Here is a 15,854-nt window from a genome sequence, read left to right as displayed (position 1 = left end):
CTCTTCAAACATCAACATGATTGATTTGCCCCAACATTGTATAATACTAACAATACCTATAGAACTATCAGTCCATGTGATGCACTGCAAGGTTATATCCTATAAACGGACAAACCTTTATCTCCATTGACATCATCTGTAACTGACAAGTGACACAATGTTGATGTCATCAAAGGTCCACAGTGTTGAAACCATCAAATGTTGATGGCGAAAACATCAGAGGTCAACAAGACCCACAGCGCTTGTATCATCTGCAGCTGAGTCCACAGTGTTGACACCACTGCTGGTGTCGATGGTATCAGTCAATTAATGGCGCATCCATAAGGGCTGGCAAAGCTCACAGCATTTAGAGTATTAGAGGCAGAAGATGCCAACCTCATAATAAATCCATAGGTGTTGTCTTCAGTCTTCAAAAGTCTGAGACAAGGCCCACATCAATGATGCCATCAAATGTTGATGGATGATGCTATTATTATTATTATTATTATTATTATTATTATTATTATGAAAGACAGGTGGGGCCTGGCAATTGTGACATCCAGAGCTATTATCAAGGCTACATTATTGATGTCATGAAGGGTCCACATGCCCAGTCACTAACAATCAATTCAGCCTTGGGATCATCAGATCTGGACAGCAGTGATGATGGCAGCAGCATCAGTACCATGAGACCTATTCATTTTGACATTTCAGAAGCTGACCAATATAGCACAGTCAATGCCCTCTGAGAAACCAAGCAGGCCTTGATATCATTGTGCCTTGACATAGCACTGACATCACCAGATCCCTACAGCCAACATCATCATCAAAGATTGTCAAGACCTGGCAGGTCAAATGGACATCATCAAAAACCAGTTATGACTATGATGGCACCATTAGCAAAGACCTGGCTGGGCTTTGACATCAACCAAGATGGAGGCCTTAGGGCTAAAAAAATAAATAAACCAAAGAGGTGGGGAAGGTAACCCTAAGAAAAAATGGTGAGCACCAAAGAATAGGTGGGATGGAGCTCAAAAGAGAGAAATATGGCCTTGGAAAGTCAAATCAACCTGAGTTGGGGAACAGGGACATCTCACACAGTGACCTCATTCTTACTTCCAGTAGGGAGGTGTTGGGTTGGGTGAAGCCCAGGGAGGAACTGGACTTGATCAATGGTGCTTTGCCTCTTGGCTGCAAAGCCTTGGCGCCGTGTGGCAGCCTGACTAGTACTGGCTTCCCAAGGAGCAGTTGTCTTGGGAGAATTATTGGAGGTGGGGTGAGAGTTCTTCATTATCATGTGATGGTGCTCAAGCATGGGGGTACTGCTGGCACACACATTGGTTTGAGAGAGAGCCTTCTGGTGGCCTAAATGCATCTCCTGGAAGGGCCCTGTGCGCTGATGGAGACGTTCAGGTGATAGCAAGCGCTCTTGAGAATGCAAGTTTTCACGGGAGAGGAGGCGCTCGTGAGATATGACACGCTCTCGTGGAATAGTATAGTCATAGTGTGAGGGACGGTACGTTCCCCCTCCACTGCCACCATCTGAAAGAATGTGTTCCTGTGACATGACACGCCGTGGATTGTGTGACTTTTCTGAGTAGTCATCCCTGTCGTAGTTCATCTTCATTGCATGTAAGGGCAGGGTCCCTCGTGTCAATTCGGCAAGATGCCGCCTCTTGGCATAGAATTCATCCAAGTCCTTCTCAGCTGCTGGGAGACAGGGGAAATAAGCAAGATGTCATTGGATGATTGGGAGGTGAGCTAATAGACAATCAGAAAAAGAAGATAAAGAAATAAAATGCACGGTGATGAAAAAGTGGAGAGGGTGCTTCCATTTTATGTGTACAGAGTGGAATTGCCATGCTTCATTCACATATTTTCATGTGATACCAATATAACGGCATCATCCAGTCACTGACAACTGTTTTTGTTCACTGTCATTTTTCATCCTGCAGAAAATCCAACTTTTGTCAGAACAATCTCTACAAGTAGCAAATACCCTTAACACTAATAATAATAATAATAATAATAATACTGTATATTTCTAGCCCGCTTTTCCAAAGATCAAAGCGGGTTACAACATGGACACATCAAACAGTATACAATATAAAACATACCAAGTTAAAAACATCATAAAAAACATTCCAATAAAACATTTGCAATTTCCAAAAATAAAACCAGAGAAACAAACTAGCTGAATAGCAACTGTATATCGGTTACTATTTTATTTTATTTTTTGCAGGGATTGGGTTTTTAATCTGGGCATACATTCATTATTCATGCTTTTGGAGGGTGCTATCAGATAACTCCATTTATTTATTTTAAATTATTTTTTTCTATTAACTGTTAAACTCCTTCCCAGATATCTTTTTTCAACTGAAGGAGAGGCACAACACTAACAGCACAAATGCTAAAAGGTTATGTTTCAAAAATAATTTTGAAAAGACTCATTCTGGTCTTTAACCATTGACTGTGTTGCTAAGAGCCAGTGGCTCTAATGTGTTTTTCAAACAATCATTTTTAAACATAGCATTAACATTTAAAACATAAGCTATGTTGAATTATAATATTATATTAATACACCCATCTTTCATTTTTTAAAAAGGAAGGAAAACGTTTTAATGCTAAGACAGAAAAAAATCAGAGTCTTGAACTATTGCTCACTATAACAGTTACAGCAGATCTTGGAGCAGTTGTTTTTGAACTACAAATCCCATGCTCCCAAACCTGCATGGTCACATGGGCACATTCTGCAAAAGGATGGCCCTCTGGTGATGTATTTTGTCTCTTGCAGTATTTGTTGGTCCAAAACATAAAGGAGGAGATGGTCCTTTAACTATTCATCTAACCCAGCATCTTGTCACTGACTATGCTCTCTGGGGAATTCAGAGAACTGTAGTTCAAAAAACCCTAACTTTTAAAAAGTTAGTTATATACTTTTATAAGCATACTTCTTAATTATACAGAGTATTTAGTGAACTTCAGATGGTCCCACCAAGAGCAGCTACATTAGGTTGACTAGTGTGGGCAGAACACAGCAAAGCATATCCATAGGATATGCACAATTTAGTCTTTCATTTTGTTTTAAGAACAATTTTATATTTCATTTCATTTTCATTTGAAAAAACCCCACAGGCATTTGCAATAAAATATCCACGACAGCATGGAAAGTGAAATACATTTCCATTTGTAGTCTGTAAGAGAAGACCATTTATTAGGAAGAGCTAAAAACTACCTGTTTTGACTAGCCTTGCTATCATTGAATCAGAAGAACAGATAAGAAAGAGAATTATCAGATCAGGCTACAAATGGATTGTCCTTCAAAGCCAAAATAGATCCAGATGTGACAGGGCAGCCACATGTATGTCTCCACCTTCATTCTTGCATAAAGCATCTTTCCACATAGAAGACATCTTCTGTTACTAATCAAAAAGCACTCTGCAACTTTACATTTTCTTCCTACTAAATTTTTGGTTTAGAATAAAAAATTGTTATTGTTTGCCTTCAAGTAATTTCAAACCTATGGCTATCCTAGTGCAAACCTGTCATGCTTTTCTTGGCAAGATTTGTTCAGAGGGGGTTTGCCATTGCCTTTTTTTAAAAACTGGGAGAGTGTGATTTGTTCAAGATTACCCAGTGGATATTCATAGCTGGGCAGAGATTCAAATCCTCATCTCTCAAAGCCTTAGTCCAACACTCAAGACACTATACTACACTGGCTCTCTGGAAAACACAGGGAAGTAATAAATGGAAGACATCATCTGGATCCTTCTAAAATTCTGCAAACAAGGCAGAGGATTGAATGCTACAGGGTAATCTTGTAGCATTCAAGGACAAAATACTGACAGATATAAACATATAAAATTAAGGAAAGTGGGGTATTGAAATACTTTTCACAGTATCAGGACCTGGACTAATTGGATAACCAATTACTAATTTTGGGAATCAAGGAGGGGTGTGTGTGTGTGTGCGCGTGCGCGTGCGTGCGTGCGTGCGTATGTGCCTTCAAGTCATAGAAACTGAATCAGCAGAAGTGGAAGAGATGACAAAGGCCATCCAGTCCAACCTTCTGCCATGCAGGAACACACAATCAAAGCATCCCCAACACATAGCCATCTAGCCTCTGTTTAAAATCCTCCAAAGAAGGAGACTCCACCACACTCTGAGGAAATGTGTTCCACTGTTGAACAGCTCTTACTGTCAGGAAATTCCTCCTAATGTTGAGGTGGAATCTCTTTTCCTGTAGTTTGGATCCATTGCTGTGGAACCTCTTATCTGGAGCAGCAGAAAACAAGTTAGCTCCATTCTTCAATATAACACCCCTTCAAGTATTTAAGCAGAGCTATCATATCACCTCTCAATCATCTCTTTTCCAGGCTAAATATATCCAGCTCCCCAAGTCACTCCTCATAGGGCATGGTTTCCAAACCCTTCACCATTTTGGTCACTCTCCTCTGGACACCCTCTAGCTTCTCAACATCCTTTTTGAATTGTGGTGCCCAGAACAGTCACTTGACAACTTATGGCACCCCCATTAATTTCATGGGGTTTTCTAATGCAACATAGCCTACAACAGTTGGAATTCTTTAGCTGTGCCCCATCCAAGTACTAACCAGGGCTGACCCTGCTTAGCTTCAAAGATCCAATGGTATCTGATGCCTTTAGGGTATTTAGACATAACCAAATGGTTATTCTTCTAGAAACAAATGTCCCATACTCAATTTCTAAATGACCCAGCTTACCCAGGCGTTTGAGAGAGGAATAGCGGTTGAGTTCTGACTTGACAGCCGTCTCGTAGGATGGGGGCAGATGGGAGAGGTTGTGGAAGGAGCGAGAGCAGCTGAGAGTGTTGTACTTCGTGCTGGAGTGGCTGGGCGTGTGGTTCATATGCCAGTCTTTTAAGGGGAATAGAAAAAGGAAAGAACACCTATTAATTTAACTCAGACCTGCTTCCAGTGCTTTTGATTTTGTTTTGCTTGTATTAAGAGCAGTTACTTCTGCACTTGCCATTAAATGTGGAACTGACACCATTTGTTCATATTCCCTCTATTTTTACAGGTAAGGTGGACATTGACTATATTGCCAAAAAAAGAAGAAACACATCACTTTAAAAAGAGGACAGAAGACATAGATTTGCGTACAGTTCGCCTCTGCTAAGTGCAAATTTAGAAATGATTGCTGTAATTTAAATAGAAACACAGTCTCGCCATGGTACAGAAGATTGTGCCCAGGTAACCTGTGTGGCTGATCAGGCTGTACTCTATGTATTAATTGTTGCTGGGCAACATCCAAGCCCCCCTGCTTTAGGATTTTTTAAAAAAATCTTTAACCCAGGTATAGACTGAATCACCCTTCAGATCAAGAACACCTTCAAAGAGAAGAGCATTCTCTGTATAGTACAACACAGCACTGCTCTCTTTACTAAGCATCCAGATGGCAAGTTTGATAGTTCACTGTATCACCACATTTTTTGTGTTGTCTTCCCAATTTTTCTTCAGTTTTTTGGTTTGTAATAACCCCCTCCACACACACACACACAGAGCACAATTGCAGTGCTAGTCTGTCCAATATGGATTAGTGAAATGCAATTGATGGTTGTTGGGATCAGGGTTGACAGCAGCCCCCAACATCCCTGAATGGCTGGTGCCATCTGAGTGCCCCATCATGGGCCTATGGGTACTGCCATTTGGTCTTCCTGCCCAGTCCCATGACTGTATGATCAGGAAGACAGTGGCTGAAGAGATGCTCACCATTTTTAATTTCCCACAGTGCCCTGAAGCACGCAATCAGAAAAAAATCCTTCTGAGACACAGCCAGATAATGATAAGGCTGGGTGGCTATCTAGTCTTGGATGCTGCCAGCAGGTAAACCCACAACCAAGGGAGAATACAGGCATACCTCATTGAACACAGCCTCTGACACCAAAACTCCTCTTACAAGAGTTGCATCGTCACTGCAGAAATAATCCAGTTTGACCCCCACTTTAACTGCTATGGCTCAATGGTATGGAATACTGGGAACTGTAATTTGTTGCAGTACCAGAGGTCTGCAGTGCGTATTATTTCTGCAGTGTGGATGCAGCCAAAGGCTTTTTACACCTGCCCACCACCCTGAGCAAAATGAAGAGAAAAAAGAGAGAGCAGGTAAGTCTGCCTCACCGGCTACCCTACACCCCATGTTTAAAAAGCAGAGATCTATAAGTCTGGTTACCAAAATGGAAATCCTAAGAAAAGTGGGATCTGGTGAAAGAAAAAGACCTTTATGGATACATTTGAAAGCCTTCAAGTGATTGCTAGAAGATTCAGTGTTTTCACTGACTAATGCAAAGTTTACCTGAACTGGTTGTTTCATTTCACATGTGCATAATAGCAGTTTTTAATAAAAGGCTGGACTCCTTTTCTTTCTTTCTTTCTTTTTCTTTTGGTGGCATAGGAATCTATCCCTATTCCTTCCATGTTTTTTCTGCCTTCAATACCAATTTTTCTATTAAGGAAGTACTGTAATGCCTGGAAGTAATCTACTTTAACTGAGATATGCCCAGAATGCAGCCACTGTTGTGGGTGGACACACAACCAATGGCACTGGTTATGGAACTATCTTTCTAAATGAGCTCTCTTCCCATGGCTGGCTTTAACTGCTGATTTCTTGTTTGCAAATGGCAGAACAGCACTATCATGGAATGGCATCATTTACTCACTCATAGTCTCTTTGTAACTCAGGAACTGCTTAGTCTTTTAATTATTATTTTGTAACTGCATGACTCATAAAATGTAAAATAATACCTCAATGGCCACATATTTTTAAAAATAATTATTTTTACTGTGGGCACGCAGCCAGTGGTGGTCACACTGAGTCCCCACTTCAGTAGAGAAGAGCCCAATAACAGCCCCCTCCCAATTGTGCCTTCACACAGCATCTGTGCCTCAGGTTGCAAAACTCTGAATCCATCCTTATCCTCACCTGAGTCCATCCTTATCCTCCATCATCCCTTTCTATAGCCTGGTTCTCTAAGACTGTGACAGAAAGATTCTTTAGAACTGCTAGTGAAGGGTTAAGTGCTGCTATAAGCTTTCCTTTCAATTCCCACCCTCTAACCCCCATCTCCATCTTGATCTCCCCACATTTTTTTTGCCATCAAGGAAGCAACCAACATAAGTTTCCAATTAGAGCTCCATCACTTTAAAAACAGCAATGGCACAAGGATAGCAAGGGAGGAAAGACAGGAGTTATTTGACTAGATTGGAACAGTATCCTCCGCTCTTAGATCCAAGAGAGACATAATATTATTCATGCAATTAGTAATTTTGTGATTAAGAAGTGGTGAAGGCAATTGTGATGCTCCCAGTCCAGATCATAAGCACTGTGGGGAAAACAGCTAATGTCCCCCTTGGCATGATCCCAATCAGGAGACATACACCTCCATGGTTGCTATTCATATTAAAACAAATTAAAGTTATTACTAGCTGCATCACAAGTGTTTTGGCTCTGGCTTTCTTATTCAGTGCAGGAAGATATCACCCAGCTGTGAACAGGAAAAAAGAGACCATATTCTCTTGGGATAGATGCACAAGGAAGAGGACTGCAAGGGACAGAAGAATTGCACCTCTTCTCACTGCATTTCATACCTGGTGGTTTCTGTGGTAAGGGGGAGAGTGAAGCCATTCCAGGTTTTAGTTTAAACTTTAAATGAGCTATCCAAAATGATGATCCTCTTTTCGGCATATGGTTCAGCACCTTGGATAACTCCTTTAAAGTCAGGGATGTAAACCATTGCAGATCCACTCATCCCATAGTAGTGTGGATGCCAGGAGCTGTGACTGGTGGAAAGGGAAAGCGATCCAGTTCAGCAAGACCTCCTTTCCTAGATCTTGGGGCGATGCCTTCCATCACAGGCACATTATTCATGGAATCATCTCTTTAACATGTCATTTCCTGATCCTTTCTGGAAGACTATTGTATTTATTTTATCTAAAGCAGTTGCAACAATTTAAAACACACACACACACACACACTTTATAAAAGACAAGCTTTCATTCCAAATTAAACTGAGGCTAAAATGGAGCCATGCACATATCCTAGGACACATACTCCTCAAGGAGGAGGTCACTATCAGAAAGGTCCTGTCAGCTTGATGGATCTTACCACTGGGGACGTGAGTCTAGTTCTTTCTTCCACCCATTTTGTTTGATAATAACTGCAGTTATAAAGCAAACTACTCATTAAGTAGTTAGCTGTCAGAGACAAGGGGGAAAATGCTAATTAAACTGCAATCCTGTGCAGACGTACTTGAGAGTAAGTCCTATTGAACACAGCAGGACTTCCATCAGAGTAAATATGCATAAAATTAGGAGAATGCTGTCAGAGAGCACATGTTTCGCATGCATGGAGGTCACAAGTTTAACCTCGGTCATCTCTAGTTAAAATTAGGAAAAGGACACCTGCCTCACATTGATTTATTCCACTTATTAGTTGCCTTATCAATGTCCTTCTTGGGTCAGCCATTTAAAACTAAATTGAAACCAAAACTATTCAATCCAACACAGATCAAAAGAACAAACTGTAAAATAGAAACACAAATAATAGACAACTGATTAAAGCAGATTTGGTTAAAAAATCAAAACAAAAAGAGCCTTAATGTCACCATCATGGAGCTGAGGGCTAAGATGCCAGGCTCTCTCACACTACTGTACTTTTCTACCTTTTTGGCTCCTTGTGCTACTGGGGATCAAACTGGTCCTGACACTTACCCAGAGTGGCCGTGTGGTGCTTAGGGCTGTTGACATTCAAATGGATGTAATTGTGATGCATGTTATCTGCAAGGCAAAAGAAAAGAGAAGTACTCATGTGGGGCAGGGTGCTAACTTTTATCCGCTAGTGCAATGGAGATCTGCTGGAAGGGGCCACTAGAGGTCATTCATTTCAGATTTTACACATGTCATCTCCAGGATGCGTATATATAACCAAATGCCTGACTGCCTCTTTCATAGCTCAGGAGGAAGACAGTTTGGCATGCCCTCTTTGCACCACGCAAGGGACTGTGTGTGGTGCTAGGGATGTTGCCAGAAAGAGACTCCCTAATTCATCTAAAATTTAGTGGCTGGGGGCTCCTACTTTAAATGCTGACAGTGCACCTCACTATATCTGCATCTCAGTTCCTTGACTGTAAAAGGGAACTTCCCTTTTGGTGTCTTGAAAATAAATCCTTTCTTAAACAAATCTAGGAGTTTTTCATTGGTAATCTCAGGTTTCTGAAAGAATGCTTTGGTACAAAGCTAGCTGATGGGATTTTTTGGAGGTTTTGCTTGGATGCTACAGTTTCTGGGCTGCAAGTACTGGGCTCTGAACACAAAATCATGAAGTCTGGCTGTTATAGGAGCCCAGATACGTTAATGCCAGCCACTGGCCAGGGAAAGGAAAACATGTCTTGTCCATTCACCTGCCTTTAACAGAAGTTTAGTCTGCAGAGATCAAAATGTAAAGTTTTCCAAGGTAAGATGATAAAGCCATTGGCTAACAGTGTCTTCATTACAAACATGTAGACAAATTGAAAAATGAGCAACCCTTTGTGGTTCACAGGTTTAATCTAGCTCTTTCTCTCTCCTCCTTCTGCATTTGTTGAAACAGTTCAGACAGATGGAAAGACAGAGACACATGGAACATTCTTATTGATAGAAAGGAATCGAACATCTGAGTCCTATGTGCCTGATTAAAACATCTGGCCACTGTTGAATATCCCCATCACTTTGAAGAAACTTTGGGTTCTGCTCCCTCTTACTGATCAGCATTCAATTGGGTTACAGTCTTGTTGGCACTCATCACCTAAGACTGAGATTTGAAGGAATGATTAAAACCAAGCATGCCTAGTCTCTGGGCATTTCTGGAAGGGAGGAAAAATTTGCTGGAGTACAGGAAACTGCATAACCCAGTTGTTTTTTTTATTCTACCTGTAAAGGGAAACAGTTCATGTCTGAATAAGGACCTCCTCTACCCCCCCCCACCCACCCACCCTAATATTAATGTTCACGTGGACACAAAGACAACCAGACAGCTAGAACTGGTTGTCATGGCAAACAGGCTGTTTCCCCACAAGCTTTTGCAGCTTAATTCCTACTGTTTATACATATATCATTTCAAAGCTGAAGTCTTGAAAGAGCAGGAGTTAACACAAGATAGTTTATATGAGAATATTTCTGTGGTGGGGGAAGGGGCTGGAGGTTGGATGGGAAGGGGGAAAATTGGACAAAAAACATTATCCTGGTAATGCAATGATTGGTTCAGGATGCTGCCAGGAAAGGAGAAGTGGGGCCTTCATCTCATTTAAGGTGTGTAATTTTTCATCCAAGTTTTTCTGGTTTAGATGAACATGTTATAGGTGGTTTTATGATATGACACTTTCTTTCCAGAATAGAATGGGAATCCCTAGTTGATCCCTCACTCAAACCTTAACATCAAACCATGGTTTGTGATAATGAATATTTAGATTCCATAGCACAACCTGCATTCCACACGTATAGTCAAATTATGGTTGTTCAACTTCAATCTATGTTCTTCCCTGAGAATCCCACAGATGCAAGACAGCCAACAGTTTCCAAGAACAGTAGCTCACATAGTTGTTGATTCAGATGCTGAACAAATATTTGTTCAAACCATGAATCTGCAGACTTATGGATTCAGGACATGATTTGGTGGCTTTTTGCAAACTATGATTGTAGAACGGTAGTGGTTCAGATATCCTGACAAAACCATGGTTTGGTTCTATATACCTTGGGTCGCATGACTTCTAACACATCTGTTGAAGCATTGGCCAGGCTCATTGCTGCTTTGCTTTAGCAATAGAGTGATATAATGACAAAGTGTAGCAGGCCTGTGATGCTAGGTATGGTAGGAAGGTTTGCAGTTGCAAGTAGGCAAGTTCTTTATTCTAGGGGCAAAACTAGTGATCGCCCTATCAATTAAACGATCAAAGCCAAATGGTATATACAGCAAAAGACAGGATTCTTTGCTAGCCTGAAACTGTCCCTCCTAACCTCTTTGCTAATGAGAGAAACTGGCTGGATGTAATAATCTTTTGTGGTCATGGCATATTGTCTCATTTTGCATCATTTTGTTGATCCAGACCAGAGTCCACGAGAAAACTCATGTAGATATAGGGATTTCTATTTTACCAGGAAGCTTGTAGCAAAGCTTTTATCTTATATTTTAGCCTACATAAAATGATGCTAACCCACAGAAAGTGAGCCATGTATAAGCTGGTTATTCCCAAGCTTTTTTCTGGTGCTTTGGCCTAGTCCCCAGCTATCTTCAGCAGAGCAGGAATTCCATGCAATTTAGACTGTGAAAGAAAAGGGGTGTTGTCATGGCAGTAGGTATCATGCAGGCATGGTTTTTATCCAGTTTATTAATGTGAAGGGCAGTGGGAAAAGAGTATGGGTGACAGTAGGGTCGGTTAGCCGCCTGGAATTCTCCACTGTTCACATTGTCATACTATTCTATGAAGCATGGGTGTTGGCTCATTCAGCTTGGAGTTTGCCATCAAAGGGTTGCAGTTAACATTCATTTGACAAAGGCCAAGATGCTAACCCCCTACTACTCTGTTCAGCAAAGCATCCAATAGAGGCACTTGCCTTGTCCACTTTATTTTAACCATTTTGTCCTACCGCACAACCATCTTGAAATGTAGGAAACTGTGCCATATCAAGTACAGGAAATGTTGACATAGTCTATGACACACACCGTAATCACATAGGCCAGAATCCTGTTGGTTCGTTCTAATTAGAGTGGGCTCATTGAATCATTTGCTGGATGGTGACTCAACATGTAGATAGATCTCAAGAAGTAATCTTATTCCTGATTAAAGTCTATATTGCCAAGAGTACAATATCTTATTTCCTACTGCACATTTTATTTTCCTACTGCACAAAATGTGCCCAGATGCATAATAGAATAATGGTTGTATTAGCACATTCCTCACCCACACCCATGGCTGAGTCCAATGCTCCAATAGACCTGAAAAGGGCACATTGTGTTATCTTTTATGCCCTTAAGAGCAACTAGAAATCAAGTGAAGATTTACAGAACAAATCAACATAACATTTCACCAAATAAAGCTGCTGTTAAACGCATTGCTATGGTGGTTCACATCAGAAGCAACTGATCACAGCAAGCCTCCTCTGCCTTTGTGACAAACTGCATCCCTTCTGGCTGTCTCTTACCATGGCTGCTCTTGGAAGGTTTCACCGGGTTATACAGGTTCTTTGGAGGACGGGCTGAACCATTGTCTTGGAAGTTTGAGTTAATCACAAGGCTGTTGTTGCGTTCAGAGCATGAAGTGGTGCCTGCTTGATGTCTGAGAATGTCAACCAGAGCCCTGTCCAGAGAAGGAAACCAACAGTCAGCAAAAAAAAAACAAACTATGAAGCCTTTGCATGCAGCAGTTGTACAGAGTAGGCTGAGGCACCTGAAACATGCATGCATTTAGCCAGCTTATTCCATATGGGAAGTGGTGTGTCGTAATGGTGTAATGGGAACATGTGTGCCTGAGAGAACATTCCAGTAATTAAAACATGTTCAGTGTCTGAGCCACAGTGAAAGGCCACAGATTCAGAATTATATCCAGTTTGGGGTACGACATTTTAAGAAAGATACAGACAAGCTGGATCACAGTTAGGTGATAGTGACAAAGTCACAGGTACAGAAAACAAGATTATAAGGACAAATTGAATTTGTCTGGGGATGCTTAGCCTGGAAAAGAGTGTTGGACTGAGAGTGCTCTTCTAAATCTAAAGGACTCTCAGACATAAAAGGACAAAGACTTATTCTCCATCCCACCCATATGCCAACTCCTCCTGCCCTGAGAGCAGGTCTATATCTACTGAGGAAGGTACATTCAGAACTTGGAAATGTCACTTTGAAAAGGAACATTGCTACGTTTTGTGTCAATTCTTGCAGGAGTTTCATTGGTCGCTACACTTTACTCACAAGTAGTGAGTAACATAAGGCAGCATAAAATGTTATAACAAATCATTTTTAAACCACTAAAAATTGATGTTTTCACAATAATGAATAAAAACTACTCATGCCAAAAACTACCGTAATATTTGCCCTGTATTCATTATGCTTTAAAGCCACAATGTGTGCCCTTGATTTAAAAAACAATAAAGTTATTTTAATGGGTTAACTTCTAAGCATTGGGTAGATTTTGGGTGAACATTAGAAGGAACATGTTGACATTAAACACAGCTTGGAACAAATTACATAGAGGGATGGTGGGATCTCCCTCACTTGAGATCTTGAAGCAGAGGCTTGACAGCCATCTATTAAGGATGCTCTAACTGGTTTTCTGGCACTGAACAGGGGCTTGGACATGATGATCTACAAGAGCATTCCCAACTCTGTCATTCTGTGCTAACCACAAGTCCCAGAACCTGTTTCAGATCTTCTTGGATGGTATTTTTCAAATTTGTTCACTTCAGGAAGGACATTCTTCACACCTTATTTTTTGCCAAGAAACCACTCTTGTTCTGTTTCCATATGTTGCAGAGGATTCTGTGGGATTATTTTTAATTTGGTGGGGTGCATGTCCCTGGCAAGCAAGAGCACTGGTCCAGCCTGCTGTGCCCCACAATCACCCATTGGGAAAAGTGAAAAGACAGCCTAGAATGCATCTGGTATTGCTATTGCTATGTGTGTGTGTGTGCGCGCGTGCATGCTGGTGAAGTTTGGTTTTGATGGGCAAACTATCTTTCAGAGCAATTGACAACAGCTGAGGATGGTAGTACTGGTGGTAGAGTTCTAATATCTTCACAAACATATTCAGCTGAAGATGACATGAGAAGTTCCAACTCCCACCCCTTTTTCTTCCTCCACTCATATGTCAACTGATGGGCACCGGCATGTTCGCACACCATGTTCAGAATAGTATTTCTTTCACTAACTGCAGTGTTCTGGAGTCTGCCATAGGCTAAAGGATTCAAAGCAATATCTTGAACCTTCTGGTCTCCCTTTATGGCTTTGATCCTTGTTTTCCTACCTCATACCCTGTCCATTCATGACAAAGGTCCCTATGACTTTTCTCTGGTGGTGACTGGCAACTCTTAAATCAGTGGGGTGATGAACTCTGTTCCCAAAATTGGTTCAGCCCCTCAGATAGCCCCATTAAAGGTCAGATGAAAACTAGAGCAGATTATTAAACAGAGAGTCTGTGAATATCTACAAAACAATGCCATAACCAAGAAAAGTTAACACGAGTTTCAGAGAAACAAGTCATGCCAGACAAATCTCATCTCTTTCTTTGATAAAATTACCAGCTTGGTAGATGAAGGGAATGCTGTGGACATAGTATATCTTGATTTCAGTAAGGCCTTTGACAAGGTTTCCCATGACATTCTGGCAAACAAGCTTGTAAAATGTGGACTAGACAAAGGAACTGTTACATGGATTTGTAATTTGTTGACTGGCCGAACCAAAGGGTGCTCAACAATGCCTCCTTTTCATCCTGGAGAGAAGTGACCAGTGGGGTCCCACAGGTCTCTGTCCTGGGCCCAGTGATATTCAACATCTTTATCAATGACTTGGATGACAGAATTGGGGGCATACTTATCAAATTTGCAGATGACACCAAATTAGGAGTAGTAGTTAATACTCCAGAGGACAGGATCAAAATTCAAAATGACCTGAACAGACTGAATTTCAACACAGAGAAATGTTGGTACTGCACAGAGTGGAAAAACGAAATGGAAAGATATAGGATGGGTGACACCTGGCTGAATGAGACTATATGTGAAAGGGATCTAGGAGTCCAAGTAGACTACAAATTGAACATCATTCCCACTCCTATAATTTCTTCCATTTGCACAAAAACTAGCGGAGATCAGAATTAGAATACTGTACAATATTAGACCTGTTTTTTCTTACCTGGGCACATTGAGTTCTCTTCCATGTGGTCTCCTTGAAGCTTTGCTGAAGAAGAATTTGAGCCCAACTCCCACTGCTAAAGTGAAGCTAATGACACCACAGATGACGTACACGGTGCTGTTGCCCTGTTGCTTGCTCCCATTTGATGAATCGGGTCCATTTGTGGCTGTGCCAGCAACAGTAGTGGCAAACCACTGAGGGCTATCCCGACACTTCCCTTGCTCCAACCTCCTGGATCGGTCATCACAGCAGAACCGGTACTGGCATGTGCCGCAGCAGAACCGGTATCCCCCCGTAGTACAGTTGAATGCAGCATCATACTGCCCCATGACATCGTAATAGCCTTGGCACGTCTCAGAGGGCCGGACCCTGCTTGCACTCATGGTTGCGTTGGTATTTGATGATGTCAAGCGCTTCAGGTGGGCCAGCAAGCTGGGCAACCCCCAACTCTGGTTTGTGTGATGGGGTACCTGAATGACAGCTAAAGCTGTGCGCCCAGCAAGGGCCTCCAGAGTAGCATACAGCATTACTGTCAGCAACTGGTACATGGTCAGCAGAAGAAATACAGCCAAGATGCTTGAGCAGGGTTTGCCAGTGCAGATTGCTCCAGGTATTTAAAAAGTGTACAAAAGAAATCCAGGAAGAAATGCTGCAAAGATAAAAAGAATATAAGAAAATTACAAAGAGCCCTTGCTGGATTAGACCAAAAGACCTTCTGGCTCAAAAATACAATTTCCAACAGTGGAGGTAGGGCAGCAGATCCTGGTCTTCTAGGCATGTCCCTCTGCTGGATGACAGAACTGTGTGGGCTATGAGATATCATCATCATCATCAGTTATATTCTGCTTTTCTCCCAGAATTGGGATCAAAAACACAGTACAATTAAAAATTTACAAAAATGACAATTAAAATGGAATTGAACTATTGCAATATTAAAATAGATGACTTGTTTAAACATAGAA

At 41.4% G+C, this 15,854-nt stretch overlaps 1 protein-coding gene across 3 annotated transcripts; it reads right to left on the bottom strand.

Annotated features, from left to right (window-relative positions):
* Positions 1-975: 975 nt before the first annotated feature.
* LOC121932486 (protein shisa-7-like) lies at positions 976-15,537 on the bottom strand. Of its 3 annotated transcripts, none has more exons than XM_042471124.1 (5): positions 14,893-15,537; positions 12,192-12,346; positions 8,727-8,792; positions 4,722-4,874; positions 976-1,689 (listed from the first exon to the last, which is right to left on the bottom strand). In XM_042471124.1, the coding sequence occupies exons 1-5, from the start codon at positions 15,438-15,440 to the stop codon at positions 1,073-1,075; spliced, it is 1,539 nt and encodes a 512-aa protein (XP_042327058.1). In that variant the 5' UTR covers positions 15,441-15,537; the 3' UTR covers positions 976-1,072. The 3 variants fall into 3 exon arrangements, with proteins under 3 accessions (XP_042327058.1, XP_042327059.1, XP_042327060.1); XM_042471125.1 differs by having other exon boundaries at positions 976-1,686; positions 14,893-15,257; XM_042471126.1 differs by lacking the exon at positions 8,727-8,792 and having other exon boundaries at positions 14,893-15,257.
* Positions 15,538-15,854: the final 317 nt, after the last annotated feature.

This window comes from Sceloporus undulatus, chromosome 6, assembly GCF_019175285.1.
Source record: "Sceloporus undulatus isolate JIND9_A2432 ecotype Alabama chromosome 6, SceUnd_v1.1, whole genome shotgun sequence".
NCBI classification, from domain to species: Eukaryota; Metazoa; Chordata; class Lepidosauria; order Squamata; family Phrynosomatidae; genus Sceloporus; species Sceloporus undulatus.
Note: the sequence above shows the minus strand (reverse complement) of the source record. Positions and strands in the feature narration are given on the sequence as shown.